Below are 16,878 nucleotides of genomic sequence, written 5' to 3'. Positions count from 1 at the left end.
TTTCGCTCCGTTCCTGCTCCGTCGTGCCCCAGAATCCTCGAAAGCAATTCGAGTGCCGGGCGCTGCTCTGACAACTCTTATTGAACATTTGTGCACTCAAGTGTGTGGCCGGGCTCTTTGTGCATTCTGCAGGAGACTGTGGAGCGCATCCTGCCGAATGCCTCAGCCCCTGACGGACTGACGGACTGACGAACAGACCAGCTGACAGGCTAGCCCCCATGGGTGGGGTTTTTGTGGCGCTCGCACATATATTTGTTTATTTATTATTTTGACAAAGCTAAGCAATTTGCTAAATGGCACAGAGAGGGAGAACGTACATCAGCTCGAGAGTCGGCAAACAATTGAGGCAAAAGACGATTGACGGCTCAAACTGAATGGCAAAGAAATGTAATAGCACGAAAAGTGCTTCCCTCAATTGATAGTGCTTCTCAGTGGGGATTCCAGTATTAGTTGCAATTACTGACTGACGGTGGTTTCATAAGTTTCTGGGTTTAGAGACACTTTTTAGGGGTTTCCCAAAGAGAAAAGATTCATCCTAAGGACATGAGTTTATAATTTAACATGCTAAACTTAGTCGAATAAAATAAGATCCAATTCATTTAAGTAATATTTAAAGAGTCAAACCCGTAAGACATAAACTCCTTCGTCTATTTTGTATTCCATGGACTGTTTCTTTAAGTGTTTTGATTGCGCTACCTTCATTCCAAAATCGACGGAGCAAACCGCGTCTGCACGGGCATTCGAAACTGCCAAACTGCATAATGAAAACTTGGCTCACTTTTTGATTTACAACACTTTGCTCTCCCTCTGGTCCTCCTGCAGGCACAATTTCTGGCTGAACTTTTACATCTGCTCGGCGACGATGATGCGCGGGTGCGGGAACATGCCGCCTGCTGTCTTTGCCGGTTTATAATGCAAACGGCGCGCCAGGAGCAGGAACCGGCAGCCGGCAGGGATGAAGATGAAGGATGCGAGATCGAAGGCAATGGCAATGGCAACAGCAACAGCAACGTCAACGTGGAAACTCAACAAACTAATTTCAATTTGCTGTGGGATTTTTTCGACTATCGCATATTTGGCAGCATGTCCGTGACGTTGCGTAATTTATTCCGGACCAGTTCGACGATTGTGCCTCCGTTGGCGGAGCTGGATGCACTACCCTCCATGGGCTCCGCCTGCCCGGAGGCTGGCATCACGTCCATGATGGGAAGCAGCTCCAGCCCCTTAGGATCGGCAGCCGAAGCGGCAGCCTTCGCGGCGTCGGCCTACTTTGATGGCAGTTACGGCAACGGCATCGCCGAGGGGCATGTTTTTGCCCTGGCGGGGCAACGTCAAATCGCGCTGGAGGAAAAAGTTTTGGCCAAAGTTTTGTATCGCTTGACAAATAAATTGATGACGCTGAATGATAAAAATTTGCAGGTAAATATTTGTGTGCCAGCCAGCCACCAATCGAACTAAATCGAACCGGTCGGCTCTGGGTTACTCCCACTGCCACTTCCACTTCAACTCCCACACTCATCCTTGTTTTCCCTTTGCAGTTTGGCATAATTTACGCGCTGCGCCTCCTGCTCAGGCACTTCAATTTCGTGGACTATCAACAGGCCTGGATGGAATTCAATTTCGTAGAAATTTGCATTAGCCATGCCTACTACAACAATGCAACGGCAGCGGACCTCGGTTGCCAGAACGATTTGATTGATGTGATGGGCAAATTAATGGCAGGTGAGTGGAGCCAACCTCCGATCGCAACCCGGGTTTACTATGTTATTTCCTCGTGCGTAAGCCCCCATAAATATTTTAATGGTAATGGCAGACATTCACAACCATACCACACATTTGTGCATTCCAGTGCGCCTCACTGGGCTCCTGATATTTCCGATATTTATTGGAATTGTTCGACTCTTGGCCGGTGCTTTGCGGCTCGTTTGGCTAATTTAATTTAACTGAAATTACAAAAACTGTAATTTCTGGTCTCAGACTGCATATTTAATTGCATTATGCTGTAATGAATGCCGTGGAAACGTTTGCATAAATCATTTTAATTAATTGTTTGTCATTAAATAGATTTGCATAAATATTTTCATGCTGCTGCGGCATAAGTGACTGACCGTAGTCTATTTTTTTGTGTTAGCTGCTATTATTTTTAAATTTAATCAAGAATAACGAGAAATTAGCATAAATGTTTATAAATATCCGCTTTCACTAAAAGTACTACCAAAAAACATGGAGAGATAAAAAGTTTGGAAATGCTGCTAAAAATGGTCGAATGTTATATACACTTTTACCTATTTTATATTGTAAATAATTAATTCACAGCGAGGTTCCTGATTAAAGCCCCATTTTGTGGGTTTTTGTTATACGATTTGTGTCCAAATTCAATTCATTCGCGCAGTTTATACACAAAATTTGAAATGTTTTCAATGCAACTGAAGAGCTTAATAGCATGAAAGCATACTCGGAATTCAGCACAATGTGGCTGATTATATTTAATTCAATAATTTTCAACAGCGCCATTAACAAAGTGCATCTAAAAAAGCACCAACAACTGTAACAACATCAACAAAACCATCGCCGGCTGCAGTAATGCGCAGCTAGTGCGCTAATAAACATTTCAATTCAATTTACAAAAATGTTTATAGCACGCAGTGCAAAAAAGCAAACAGAAAACCAAACTTCAACTCAATTTCATTAGTGCCATTTCACACCGACCGCCACGACCAGGATGCGGAGGACTGAAGCCCGACCCTTTCCAGGATCGGTCGACATGCATTAGGATGCTATAAATTTTGGGGGCATTGCGGCAATGCCTGGGTAGGAGGGGCAATGGCGACAGGCTCTTTATTATTTATCATGCCGGCCGCGTATTTGCTATGCGCTAATGTAATCCACCATAATCAAAAAGTAATTAAATTATTAATAAACCATTAAATGTTAAACAATTTTTGTGTCAGCGGCGACGGCTGCTTTCACTCCCAGTCCCAGTCCCGGCTCCCCGCCGCGTGCTCTTACAATTTGCATTGCATTTGCATTGACGCAGCGGGGAACAATTTAATATTTAAGCCGTGTGTGCTTACGGGGATGTGTGTGTGGCGTGTGTGTGCCTGGGCATATCTGGACATCGATTTGAAAACAAAATCACCAAATGTTTTCCCGACACTCTCGCGTGCGCTTCGTGATAAGTTTTGACAGTTGCCAAAATGTATGCAAATAGTTGCAATTCATGCCCAGAACCAAAACAAACATCCAGCGAAAATCCTTTAATTGTGGCCGGAGTAAATTCACAGTTTTCCGATGGCTTAAAGCCACCGAACTCACCTGCATTGTTACGTTTTAAGCTGGCTATCATGTCCGACTTAAGTCCTTTATTTTATGAGAGTAATTGTTGTAGATTTAAAAAAAAACTAAACACGAATGCAGTTAATCCGTTATTATAATTATGACAGGTTAATACCTGGCTTAGCATTTCATTAATCCAAATCTCACCTGTTTCCGGTGGCTCAATCCATCTACTGTCATATCTACCTTTCCGTGCTATTATCGAACGTTGTCCTGGCGCCAAAGTGAAACAAATAAAAACTGAAATGCGCGATAAATAAATATAAATTGGTAGCGGAAGAATGGCGTCGTCTCATTGCGATTGTGTGCGCAATTTTCAATTAATTAGTAAATGTAATGCAAACTGCGAGCCGGGGCATCCGCTGGCAACCACTTGCCCATTGTCCTGCCCCCCGAAGGGGTTCTTTAAATGGCTCCCTTAACACTTAATTTTTATAAATATTTATGCGCATACAATTTAATTTATTTGTAAATAATATTTTTTTGCATCGGCATTTCCTCTTGGCCATGGTGGAAACACAAATTTATATTGCTTATTGCCGCTGAACGGTGCATTCATTGTTGACACATAAATTGAAATGTTGCGAAACTCACACACACACAAAGCAATTAATGCGTATAAATCATAGCACACTTTGAAGCGTTTTCCGCTTGTTACCTATGCAATTTTTGTTTTAATTTCACATTATTCTCCCGTCCTCGTGAAATTGCCATAGCAGCAAATCCCATTGAATGGCTCGCTACCCAATTGCAAATCCATTAATACGTTTTTAATTTTGTGAGCTGCAATTACGCAGCATTTGTATAATTTTAAGTGCTCGTTTGCATTGCAACCCAATTAGCCGAGGCGGGAACTCTTAATTTGCGAATAATAAGCCTCCAATCCGCAAATCTATCCACTTCTAGGTGCCATGTTAAGCTCCGGTGAGCCGAGGACTGCCCACCTGGATTTTCTGCTGCGCCACAGTCTCAAGATACTCAACATCTACTACCACCTGGTCACCAATCAGCGCCCGCCCTCCGGCTCGCATTCAGCTTCCAGCTCGAAGGTGCCCAAGAGCGAGCTCTTCACCCGGGAGCAGCCAGGGGCAGCAGCCCTCCAGGCTCTGGGTTACTTTGCTGGCGATTACGTTTACATGAAACTTTACAACATTTTAAGAGGTGCTAATGACAGCTACAAGGTAAGTCAAGCCACGGACTTGCAGACTTGCAGACTCGCACACTCGCAGATTCGCAGATTCAGTGGGAGCCACCGCCATTAAGTCGCTGGTGGCGCCGAAATGGCAAAAGTTGCGCGGCACGTGCACTGAGATTTCCCGGCACCCAGCTCCCGACACCCAGCTCCAGATTCGACTCCCTCTCCATCTCCGGTTGCAGCCCCATCTCCGTTAAGGATCTAGATGCACGTACAGCGCAATGCGCCGTTTTATATGCAACACTTTCTGCCGGTGCCACAGCCAGAAACCACCACCACCACCAATGAGTTGTAAAAATTCAACCCGCGACGAAATGCAGCCAGCGTAGTAGCATCCTCACTTGACTTTTGCCACTCGCAGCTCAAACAGAAACTTCTTCGCACCGACTGACTTAATGTGCGGGTTGCATTAGGCCACCGCCCATCCATTCTAATGCCCCATGCAACTCTTTTATTTTCTCCTTCATGCAGATAACCATAAATCACGAGGCCGGCAGCTTATTAATTTGTCTCCTGAAGACTTGCCTGAACGCATTGAGCCTGTGCCTGGAGTCCCTGCCGAGTGCCTCGCCCCCGGAGCTGAAATTAATCGAAGAAATACTCCACTATTTGACCAAGCTAATAAATTATGCGCCCGCCGAGTGCGTTGCATGTCTGCGGCAACTGTTGAAATATTTATTCGCCCAAAATTATGCCAGCCAACTGCGGGTGCAGCCGTCGGCCACCACCGATGGCCACCATGCCGCCTTCACGCGTCCCTACTTTGTGGCCAAGGGCAGGGGTCATGGCGTCCTCTCCACATTGTTGCCAACAATAAATTCAAAACCGGAGCAAGGAGCAGGAGCAGGAACAGGAGGAGGAGCTGCCCGACGACCAATTGATACTGTCCCACTCCACGCGCTGGGCATGCTCTTTGTCCGTGGCCTGCAGCCGCCCACACCGCCGGCGGGAGACTGCGCCAGGCTTATAAAGCTATTCGAGCCCCTGGTCATCTACTGTCTGACGGTGAGTACACTCGAACAAAAAATACAATCTTTTAAAGGTTAACTAAGTTAGATAAGCTAGATTAATAGATGAGTTTTAATATACTAAAAAGGAAAGACAAATATTGATTTATTTGATCAAAAATAATGGAAAATAAAAGTCGCGAATTTGTTCAAGTGTATATATACCAACGCTGACTAATTAATTTTAGTTGTAGCCAATTTGTTTGATTAAAAATGCACAGACACGAAGGCCAGGCGACCCGGGGAAAAGTCCTTAATCTGTAACGTGTGTGAGTGAGTGTGTATTAAGGGAACAGAGTGCATCCATTGATATTTTATTAATGGCGAACATGGGCATGGAGCACTAGTATTCCCTCATGTAACATAATTTCCCTACTCTGTTCTTGCCCCCGGCAGCTCTTCATGAAGTCCAATGCTCTGATTCAGGCGCCCATATTGCGATTGCTATCCCAGCTGCTGGACCTCAATGTAACTTATAGCATATTGGATTCCAAGAATGTTATATTCGAGCAAATACTGAACAACATGGATCTGATAGAGGGAGGCATCGATAGGTGAGTTCAAACAGATTAAATTTGTATAAATACCTTGCAACTTTAGTCAAAGATATCCTTTATATCATTATATCTCTTTAAGCTTGTCACAGATTCCCTAGACCCTTTAGTTCTAACATAGTTTCCATTCTAGGAACGCCTTTATTATTGTTCCACCCATGCTGAGATTCCTGGTGCAGCTCACCCACAAGAGCGACCGGCAACTGATCACCATACCCAAGATCATCAGCATTACAAACAATCTGCTGGCCAGCAGCTCTGTACGCGAGGTGGCCTTGCTGGCCCTCAGAACCTTGAGCTACGAGCTATTCTTCATGCACAGCCAGCTGGAGGAGGCCATGGACACCGACAGTGGTCATAATTCAGGCCGGACGGCTTGCCAGAGCCCATTGAGTGCGGCCCCCACGCCGGAAACCAGGGAGGCCCTGCTGGCTCAGCGACGCGAACTCGACACGCAACGGGAAGTGGTGCTGGGCATGCTGGAGAAGTTTATCGAGGCTCGGCCCAGTCAACAGGTGCTGGCCCTCCTCCTGCTATTCGAGCGGAGCGTGGAGCAATTGGAGGAGGCACCGTATCGCAGCGCCCAGGATGCGGACACCGTGTATGGGATTCTTTGTCGAGGTCTCTGCTCACGGCAATGGCGACTGCATTCCGCCGGAGATCTGCGGCTGCTGGAGAGCTGTTTCCGTAACAATGGCAACCATGTGCTGGCCGACAGCAAAGGATTCCTGCAGCTGCTGCAGCTCTTCATCGAGCAGGTGAGTTAAATATGCAGTGGCCTAGGACTTGACAAAGCACTCAGCCAATTCACAGCTGCCCGTCAGTGCCTCAATTATGGCATGCATTAAGACACCGGCAGATCCACCGCTTCTTGCCGGAGAAACCCTGCCCGTCTGTCCGTCTGTCCGTTTGATTTCGATTGAACTCTCATAAATATGCGCCAGGCCTGCTTAAATATACATGCCCACACACACTCGCACACACACACTTCGAGGCGTCAGGCAATTTGCAATATTTATGAATGCAGACAGAAACTTAAAATCCAGCTCGACATGCAAATGAACATAAAGCCGTCTATCAGCCGCTGGTTTGGCAAGCTGCCAATGCAAATGACATATGAATGTCCTGATGTCCTGATGTGTCCCGGTGTCCCGAGAAGGTGTCAACCGGGCGTGCCTGGCATCCACTTAATAATATATTTGAAGTAATGCCACAAATTACAACACTCTCAGTTTGGAAACGATGGCCGTGAGACTTAACTGGTACTTAGGCCACTGCCTGGAGTTGCATAATTGATCTCGTTGACATTAAATGGAAGTGCGTCAGATGTTTCGTGTTCGATTCAAAGATGACAGACGATTGTCTGTCCGGGTGGCTCATCAGTTTACATTCAATGCGCCATCAAAGAGTCAGTGCTCAAAGGGTTTAGTGTTTTGTGCCAATGCAACACCGGGGAGTGGCCCCGGGAACTTTGAGCTGGCAAGCTCTTCAACGATTTGTCATTACCTGTCCGTCAGGCCGTCCATCAGGGCGTCCGTTCGTCCAAACCCTTTGGCATTTACATACACACGAATGCACTTAGTTGCAGTTACGGGGCAATTTTTTATATCGCCGTGTTGTGTTCCCCATGTTGTTAGTGTTGCCAGTGCCAGTGCCAGTGCCAGTCCTAGACCCGGCGCTAGTGCCATGGCAGTGCTGCTGATCCATGTGGCGTTGTAGTTAATGTGGCACATGTCGTATACGTGACATTTTTAATACCTACGCTTCAACGCCGCACATTTTCAACTATTAATGCGCATTTAAGCTACACATGCATTAACTGTCGGGCTGCCTGCCAGCCACCAGCCCGGCATCCAGCTCGAGCTTCTCGTGCAGCCACGCCCTCCTCATACCCATTTCCCATTCCCATTCCCATACCCATCTCCCCCACTACTTAGCCCGTTCAGACCAGTCAACCGTTATGCTACAGTTAAAACCAACTTAATTACACAGTCTCCCTGGCACAGCCGGGCGTGTGTGTGTTGATACCGTCTCTCTCCGGGGGTGTGTGTGTGTGCTTGTGAGCCCACTTGTCGTCGTCGTAGGCAGTCAATTGCATGTGAAGACTTCGTGCATCCACCTGTCTAACGCCATTGGCCGGTGGTCATCCCTCCCCCCACAAAGCCACCTACCCATATCCGCTCGTATTAATGGCTAGCTGACACTTTACTGCCGCCGGCAATTCAACTTCATTTAACTTGTGAGTTATGCGCAAAGCTTAAAAACTTTAACTAATTATCGTTTATTTAATTTGGACACATAAAAAAGTAAAAAATAAGCGAAGGCGGCAGGGAAATTAACAGGGTTTCACGCAGTCTCCGTCGCTCAGGTGGCATGAATAATTAAGTTTGGCCTTCCGCCGCATATAGCCGTGTTTATAAGCGTATTTATGTGGGCTATGCAGGATGCAGGATGCAGGCATGTGACTAGTTGACGGGAGCAGCAGTTTTAATTGAAATTGAAATTGCGCCGCAACTTAAATAACATTCTGCGTGTAAACATTGACTCGAGGAGGCATGAGGAGGCGTTTAAAAAAAGCTTATTTAAAATGCACCAGGCTTGTGCCAAGAGGCGCCAAATGGAATTGCATTCGCCGTCCGTCCGTCGGACACACATGTGCAGGATGGGCATGAACGAGCTGGTGATGATACGGGGAACTCCCTTCTAATTACTGCCGGAAAATATGTGAATGTTGGTGCTGGCAACTTTGTCACACAAATTTATGCAAAGTTTCACACTTTACTGCACTGGCGGTCAACAACGAAAGGAGTCATCAGCATCAGCCAACGAACTTACTCCTCACCATTCTCCTTTCTCGCTTCCAGGGCGTCGGCAACTTTGGTGATTTAGCTCTGGCGATGGTTATGCTGGCCAACGTAATCCTTAAGACCGAGGAAATTTATTTAGTGAATCACATAAAACTTTATTTGAAAAATAATCCAACTGCCGAGCGGCGGCTGCAGGCTTTATTGCCCACCACATCGGCCACTCCACCGTTATGGCAGGACGAGGCGCCGTCGACATCTTCGGCGGCTGCAGCAGCCAGAGCCGCCGCCGCTGCTGCTCACTCCTCCACCGGTCGCGCCGCCATCAGTGAGATTAACTACTTCGCCAAGGTCCTGAGTGAGAAGCTGCTCGCCTGCCTGGATGCCCTCCTGGGCGGGGCCACATCCCCCCCGGCCTCAGCTGCAGCGGATCACGCCTACTGCCAGCTGGCAGGGCGCTTCGTCGATGCCCTGAACAACGTCTGCTGCCGCTCACGGCACAAGGATGCACTTCAATCAGTTTTCCGCTTGGTTTTGGCCGAGTCTGAATTTCTCTGCAAATACTACAGCCTGCTGTTGATGAGTGCCGCCGGCCAGGGTGGATCTGGATATGGCTCACTGGATGCCTTGCTACTTGCCTGCATGAGACTGGCTCTAGCCATGCGGCTGGAGGAGCCGGTGGTCCTGCTGGAGCAGGCCGCCCAGCTGCCATTAAAACGGAACCTGCAGCGGGCGTTGTTGCGCGAAGTTTGTGGCGCCAATGTGGTAAGTGCACTGCAAATAATTTCTGTATAGGTAACCGGATATTGATAGTCAGATTTATCAATTATTAATTGGTATTTGTTTTTTTTGTACTCAAAATTATAATTATACGATTGCAGGGTTATTGTAATTGTAATTTTAGTCGGAAGCTTCTAACTCAGTGACGGAATTATATATATAAATCATATATATTCTTGATCAGTATTAACAGCCAAGTCGATTAAGCCATGTCCGGTAGAAAATTTTTTTATAATTTTTTCGAAAGTTAAAATTGTCAAAAATTTCAATTTTCTAAGATTTCAAATTGAGTTTGCATATTTATTAATCTTATAAAAACTAAAATAGGAGTGGTTTCTAAATTAAATTTAATGCATTTTTGGCTTCGATATGAGATTTTTAAGCATTGATTTCTTGAAAAAAAATTTCATATAAAAATAGTGATAATATCGATTTAAAAAATGGTATCATAACTTCAGTCAGAAGCTTATATACCGAGATGGAGTCATTTCCGACCCGTTAAATCATATATATTATTGATCAGCATGAACAGCTGAATCGAACTGGAAATGTCATTCAAAAATTTATTATTTATTTTTTTTTTCGAAATTTTTTCAAATTTGCAAAATTGTACAAGGGGGTTACATCATTAAAATTGTCAAAAATGGATAAAAAATTGAATTTTCGAAAATTTCAAATTGAGTATACAAATTTATTAAACTACTAAAAACTAACACAGGAGTGGTTTATGAATAAAAACTAATGCATTTTTAGCTGAGTTTTGAGTTTTTTAAACTGTGATTTTGAGGCTAATATTGTCATATAAAAATTTGCTTAACTATCGATTCAAAGAATATGAATATTTTAATGTTAAGCTTAGTTATGATTGATTTCCGCTATTATCCGATAATTTAATTGCAAACTGCAAGGGAATATAACCTTGAGCTTTCAGAAGTTAGTTTTCTTTCTTGTCTAAAAATACACATTTTTTGCTATGTGCAAATGAGCAGAGAGGTGGGCGGAAATAATGGCGGATCAGACACATTAGTTTAATTTGAATTTGGCAGACGACGCCGTTGCTGGGCCGCCACTCCCCTCGGTGCCTCCATCCCCACCGGATGCCATGGCTATTTACAACACTGCGAATTTTTCCAGCTGACAGTTGTCGCACTCGCAATTTTGCGGTTCACCGCATCGGGTTTTCGGTTTTGGGTTTCGGTTCTCCACTCACTGTCCCGCCCCAGCGACAGTGAGCCTTTAAACGGCCGGCTTACTTTAAGCACAGTTCACTGGTCCATTGGCGGGCATAATTTTAATTGATTGCCACTCGAGCATGCGCCACTTGTTGGCTAATGGCCCGCGCCCCGGAACAAATCACAATTGTCCACTAATTGCAGGGCTGCGAGTGGAGTGCGCAACAAGTGCGCCGCCTGTTCGACGGCAGGTATCTGAATTTCCTAATTGCTGACCACTTGGAATTCCTCTGCGAGCTGTGCCAAGAGCGTCCCGAGTGCGGCTCATTACTGCAGGTGGCCCTGCTCCGGAACGCGCACCGCTTGAGTCGGGTAAGTTGCCAAAGACTTTTTTGCATAACAAAAGGTAGCTCCTTTCATGTGCCCTGTGCACCCCCTCTCTCTTCCCCGCGCAGCAATCCATTCGCATCGTCCTTCGGCTATTGGGACGTCTTTGTGAGTCCGCGGAACAAAATGCCCCGGGAGACGCCGGAGTGGATGCCGGGCCCGTGCTGCAGGCCCTGCAATTGCTGAGTCGCCTGCACCAGCTGCACGACGGGCAGCGTTCGCTGCAGCTGCCCATGGAGCGGATGGCACGGCGACTGACCGCCCAGAGCGGGCCTGTCGCCAGGAAGGACATCTATGAGCGACTCGTGGAAGGAGATCTGGCCGGGGGCGAGGACCAGGACGCCCTGCGAACGCTGCTGTAAGTAATATCCTTGCAATAATTCATCGAAAGCAATGGCAATTTATATTCAGATGATTACATAGATTGATGTTAGGGTTGGTCACTTTGTGAGGATGGAAAATCTTTTACAAACTTTGAATTGTATAATTTATATTTTCTTTTTAATCTTAATAATCCTAAGAAATCCACCTGAAAATCTACATAAACCTTTTAGATTGAAAGTCAAATACTATATAAGAAATGGTTCCATATCGAGGTACCCTTTTGAATGTTGCTCCCTTTCCTTGAAACCTGAGTACCCACTAAAAGCAAGCCAAAGAGTGCTCCAAGTTCGGATCAGCAGACTCTCATTATCCCTTGATGCTTTTATTTATGTTTCATTGCTCCGCATCGCAGGCTAAAGGACTTGGAGTGCCGCCAGGACAATGAGACTGCAACGCCGTCGCGCATAATTGATGAGAGCTGGCTCTTTGCGCAGGTAAATGGGACAAGCACTTGGCCATTATGGCACTGCCACAGCTAATTTGTTGTTTTTTCCTCTTCCATTTCCATTTCCACTTGCCAATGCTCCTCGTTTGACAACTCGCAGCTAATCAAGTTCGCCACCCAACACGCGGATGCTCCGCAGCAGCAGAAACAACTGATGCTACTCCTCCTGGAGATCCAGTCGGAGCCAAAGCTGAACCGTCTGCTCCGGAGCCTGGGGGCCGAGCAAGAGGCGCGTCTACTGCGCCACGCCATTACGGGCTCCCTAACCGCCATGCTGTCGGACTTTCAGCAAAAGTGCATCCAGCATGCGCCGCACATCAACTACATGCAACCGCCGCCTCTGGCGCGAGTGTCCTGCTCCTTGCTCCTGGCGAAAGTGGTTTCGATAACGGCCTCCGAGTCCCGGTCACCACCCACCGTCGTGCAATTGGATGTGGCCCGGGCGGTGGCCTCGTTGATGGTCTGTATACGGAATGTGGAGAAAACGGCGCTCATTTACATAGATGCCCGGCTGATTGAGAAATTCGTGGGCGAGCACCTGCTGCGCCAGGAGCATCTGCCGCAGTTGATGGCCTACCTCGGATGGCTGGCCGAGGTGGCCAAACAGATTCTGGCCAAGCCAACTCGACAGGACACGGAACAAGACGCCCTGGGCGTACTGCTGACCACCGTGGATGCACTCCTGCTGCAACCGCGGGTCTGGAGGGAGTTGAATGCCAGTTCGGATGCCGGACTGCGGTGCGAGCTCCTCGAGCTTCTGGGCACGGTGGCTCGGTGCATCTTGCAGGATACCATTTTCTATCAACGGCATCGCCTGGACAGAGGCGGCAACGCGTCCAAGGGACCAGCACCGCAGGCGATTTTCCTGGCCAAATTGATTGAAACGCAAATTGATATTGAGTCCCTGGACAGCGGCAGGGTCTTGGCAGGCGGCAAGGATGCTCGTCTGCAGTTTGTTGGCCAGGAGCTGGCCCAGGTCCAAGTACCGTTGGTAAGTGACATTGGGCCTGGTCATTTGTCAGTCTGACCCAGCAGCTTCTTCTCTTCTCTCTCTCCAGTCGCTGGTGGCCTCCATTGGTACTTCGCTGCTACGCACACACCACTTTTATGCCTACGCGGTGACTCCGCCCGAGCTTATCCAGCAGTCAGAGGAGCAGCTGCAGCAGCAGCAGAAGCAACAGGCCGATGGCAAGTTGCCCACCATTCCCGTGGACAGTCTGAGCGATGTGGATGTCCTGCGACAATTTGTCAAGCGGTGAGTTGTGAGAAAACGAAGGATACCTCAAGCAGAGTTTACAAGTAGAGTAATTAAATTTAATGCATCGCTCATCCGATGAATTTTGAATGAAAGGAATATTATACTTATCCTTATTACCTTTCATTCTTATTGAGTATCTAAAGACGATGTTAAATATCAAATAATGTTAATGCACCCCCATATTAACTAAGTACCAATGGAGCTAATTCAGAGGAATATCCAAAATCTTCCTAATTAAATCAGCTTATATTCGGGTCCCCGTGTTAAACCAGTTGGGTTATGATTTCGTCACCTTGCCCGTAGGCGCCATTGTCCGACTGGTCAACTGTCGCTTCCCTTATCAACTGGCCAGGCTCTGATGCATTGTGTTTGCTGATGCTCCTCCTTCTCCTGCTCCTGCTCCTGCTCCTGCTCGTGCTTCTGCTACTGGGGGCTGTTGCTGGTCTTGGTGTCGCTCCTGTCGTTGTCATTGTGTCCGGCAACAACAACAAAGTTGCTGACAATGGCCTGACAGCGTTGACGAGCGCATGGCAGCTACATGGAGCGATGATGAGGACTGCGACGGCAACGAGTATGGCTAAACCGCAACTGGAAACATCAACATCCTGTTGTTCTATTACAAACACAAGCACGCAAACAACCACACACATATGTATGTATGTATGTTTGTAGGAGTGCCACCCGTGTGTTGTTCTATTACAAACACAAGCACGCAAACAACCACACACATATGTATGTATGTATGTTTGTAGGAGTGCCACCCGTAAGACTTCATTGTCATCGTCATTGTCCTTGGCTTGTTTGCCTCGTCCTTGTCACTTGACAGGCTCCCCCGGCCGACACCCCGGCGCGCCGGCATGTCCATTGCTGTTCCATTGTTTCGATGGCAGTCGTCATCATTACGCTGTCAGCCGAAAGCTGATGCTGAATCGTCATCAGCCAGGAATTGGGCGGAATAATTGTACACGGCTAGATGTCCTAGATGGCCTGGAACTTGACTTCCCGCAAAGTATGCATACTTGCACCCGAACTTCAACTCGTAGTCGCACTCGCACTTTAGCGCCCCCAGCCCGCGCCACTGAGCCAATCCATTTTTGGCTGTTGGCGGAACGACAAGAGCGCAAACATCAAAACCACATCAGCAGGAGGGATGCTGGCAAGCAAGGCTCCGAGGATGATAACGACAAAATCCCCCAAAGGGCTGACGGAGCGGAACATCAACAACTCTATTAGACGAAACTCTGTGCAGGATCAGCATCACCAACAGCAACAGCAAAGCAAAAGCAATGGCAACGGCATCAGCATAGACATGCATTTTTGCCATAGGAGGTTTGGGCTAAAAGCCGCCGGTTGGGGGCTAAGAGCTGGGCTAAAAGACAGCACGGCAGGAAGAACCGCCGTCGAGGCAGCGAGCGATATAAACAAATTATGAGCAGCAAAGTGAGATAAATGCATGTGTGCGTGTTGCAGATGGCTGCCAACAAAAGGCACGTCATGCAGGGATACGGATCAGGATGTGGATGTGGATGTGGATGAGGATGCGGATGCGGACGGCTGCCTTTAGCTCTAGAAACATTGTTGCTAATTGCACAGAAACCACCACCACGATGCACAGCAGCAGCATCCACAGGAGCACCCCGGGCTTCGGTGCATGGAGCTCCTGCTGCTCCTGCATCACTGGCTGCTGCCTAAAGTAATCGAAGACTAATTGACATTTTAGGCCTTCTCGCAGTCAACATACATACTATGTATATATGTTGCATACCTACATGTATATATTGCATATTTTAAATATTTCAAGAGACCGGACTAATTGAATTAAAATTTCAAGCATTTGCTGAAAACATTTTATGCAGAAATTTCCAATTTCCAATTAATTACATACACACGAACACACAAACACACATATACACATTCTCACGCCCTGCTTCCGGTAATTAAATTGACACTTATAGCCACTCTCGCCAAATTCTCGTTTCTAGGCTCTCCATCTTTGGCTTCACCACCCGGCAGCAATTCGAGGAGTACTTCATGACCTGCCTGCTGCTGATCAACCAGCTGTACGACGAGCACATGGTCGATCAGCAGGAGCAGTTCCAGATCAAGCAGCTCTGCCTGCAGGCCATCCTCGAACTTTTAATGACGTACAAAACTTTTCCCATTGTGGGCCAGACCAATGGACAGTTCCATCACACGACTCGCTGGCGGCGCATCACTTGTGACAGCATTAGGTGAGTTCCTGGTCCCAGTTCCCATTCCCGTTTCAGAGATGGTGGTGCTCCCCTGGATAGCATGGATTGTTCGGGCCACACAGCCAGGCAGAAATTTATGAAAATTAAAATTCAGAGCGCAGTGGGAAAAGTTTTTAATGTGTAAATGGCAAAAAGTACAAATTAAATGCGAACGGCAAAAGTTGAGTCTGTGAATGAGCGTGTAGGTCCTGATTTTGTTGTGCTCATATTATATCGTCCCCCCTTACAATTCCCCCGTTGGTCCGAAAGAAAAAACCTTCAACTTTAAATGCACAACTAATTTGTTAACATGGCAGCGGCCAAAAACAATTTGGTGAACAAGTTTTCGGATGCTTTTACAATGTCTGCGCTTTTAATTAAAAGCGACAAAAAGTCTTTGTCGGAGCGACCACGATATATTGCATATATGCCGTGACGTGAGCACATGAATTATGAAAACAATTTTAAAAGTTAACGAGTGCCAAACTCTTTTTTCATGTCTCGTGGTCGACGCGATTCAATTGCCCAGCAGAGGCGAGCAGTGAAAAGCCAAGCACCGAACGTAGCTGAAATATCAAAAACTCTGTTGACAATGCCCTAGGAAATTCTGTGGAGCACACATATTTTCCGAATTAGCTGACCAGAGATTGCTTTTATATACGTTGTACGTTGCTGTTGCTGGGGTAACACGAGACACTCTCTGGCAAATACTTTCCCCCGATGTTGACTTTATAAATTTGTTTTTAATTACAAGCACATACTTGTATGTGTGTGTAGTAGTTTTTCCCCTCTTGTTCCTTGTTGCCCTGTCAACAGTGCGTATACGCAATAAAGCAGGGAACGCCTTATCTCCTCGGAAAACCCGACGTTATTCCCATACCCATCCATCAGTGTTGAATTCCTTTGTTTTGTTTTTACTTGCCCTCGCAGCCTGAAGAAACTGCACAAGGTGCAGCTGCTGGTGGACGCATGCAGTGTCTTCTATCAGCCCAATCTGGAGCGGCAGCTGGCCCACGACAATGTGATTGGCACACGCACCTTTGCGGCCAATCAATACGATCTCAATTTCAGCTGGGCCCAGATGGAGGCCCATGCGGGCGCCGGCATGGGCATGGGCATGGGAACGGGCACGGACGATGGGGCTTCTTCCATGGCGGACATTAAGCAGTCCTGCGAATCGGATGTGCCTGACATGGCAATGCGCAACTATCGCCATTTTACGCAGCTGTCGGGAATTGACTTTCGCAGCAGCACGCAGCTGGTCTTTGACGTACTGCAGCAGATGATCGAGGTAAGTCCGCCGGCGAGTTCGGTCGCCCTGTCAA

General features: G+C 47.1%; 1 protein-coding gene across 1 annotated transcript in view; it reads left to right on the top strand.

Moving 5' to 3' along the window:
- htt (huntingtin) overlaps positions 1–16,878 on the top strand; it is a 42,780-nt gene that overhangs the window by 13,952 nt on the left and 11,950 nt on the right. The window contains 14 exon segments of the mRNA XM_020955496.2: positions 823–1,419; positions 1,539–1,722; positions 4,243–4,517; positions 5,003–5,536; positions 5,935–6,092; positions 6,226–6,850; positions 8,957–9,661; positions 11,053–11,220; positions 11,304–11,593; positions 11,972–12,053; positions 12,165–13,055; positions 13,123–13,319; positions 15,305–15,553; positions 16,484–16,844. Coding sequence (XP_020811155.2) covers positions 823–1,419; positions 1,539–1,722; positions 4,243–4,517; positions 5,003–5,536; positions 5,935–6,092; positions 6,226–6,850; positions 8,957–9,661; positions 11,053–11,220; positions 11,304–11,593; positions 11,972–12,053; positions 12,165–13,055; positions 13,123–13,319; positions 15,305–15,553; positions 16,484–16,844 — 5,316 coding nt within the window.

Source organism: Drosophila serrata, unplaced genomic scaffold (genome assembly GCF_035046125.1).
Source record: "Drosophila serrata isolate PLE 108 unplaced genomic scaffold, ASM3504612v1 contig_382, whole genome shotgun sequence".
Lineage (NCBI taxonomy): Eukaryota > Metazoa > Arthropoda > Insecta > Diptera > Drosophilidae > Drosophila > Drosophila serrata.
This window is presented reverse-complemented; position numbering and strand designations above follow the sequence as displayed.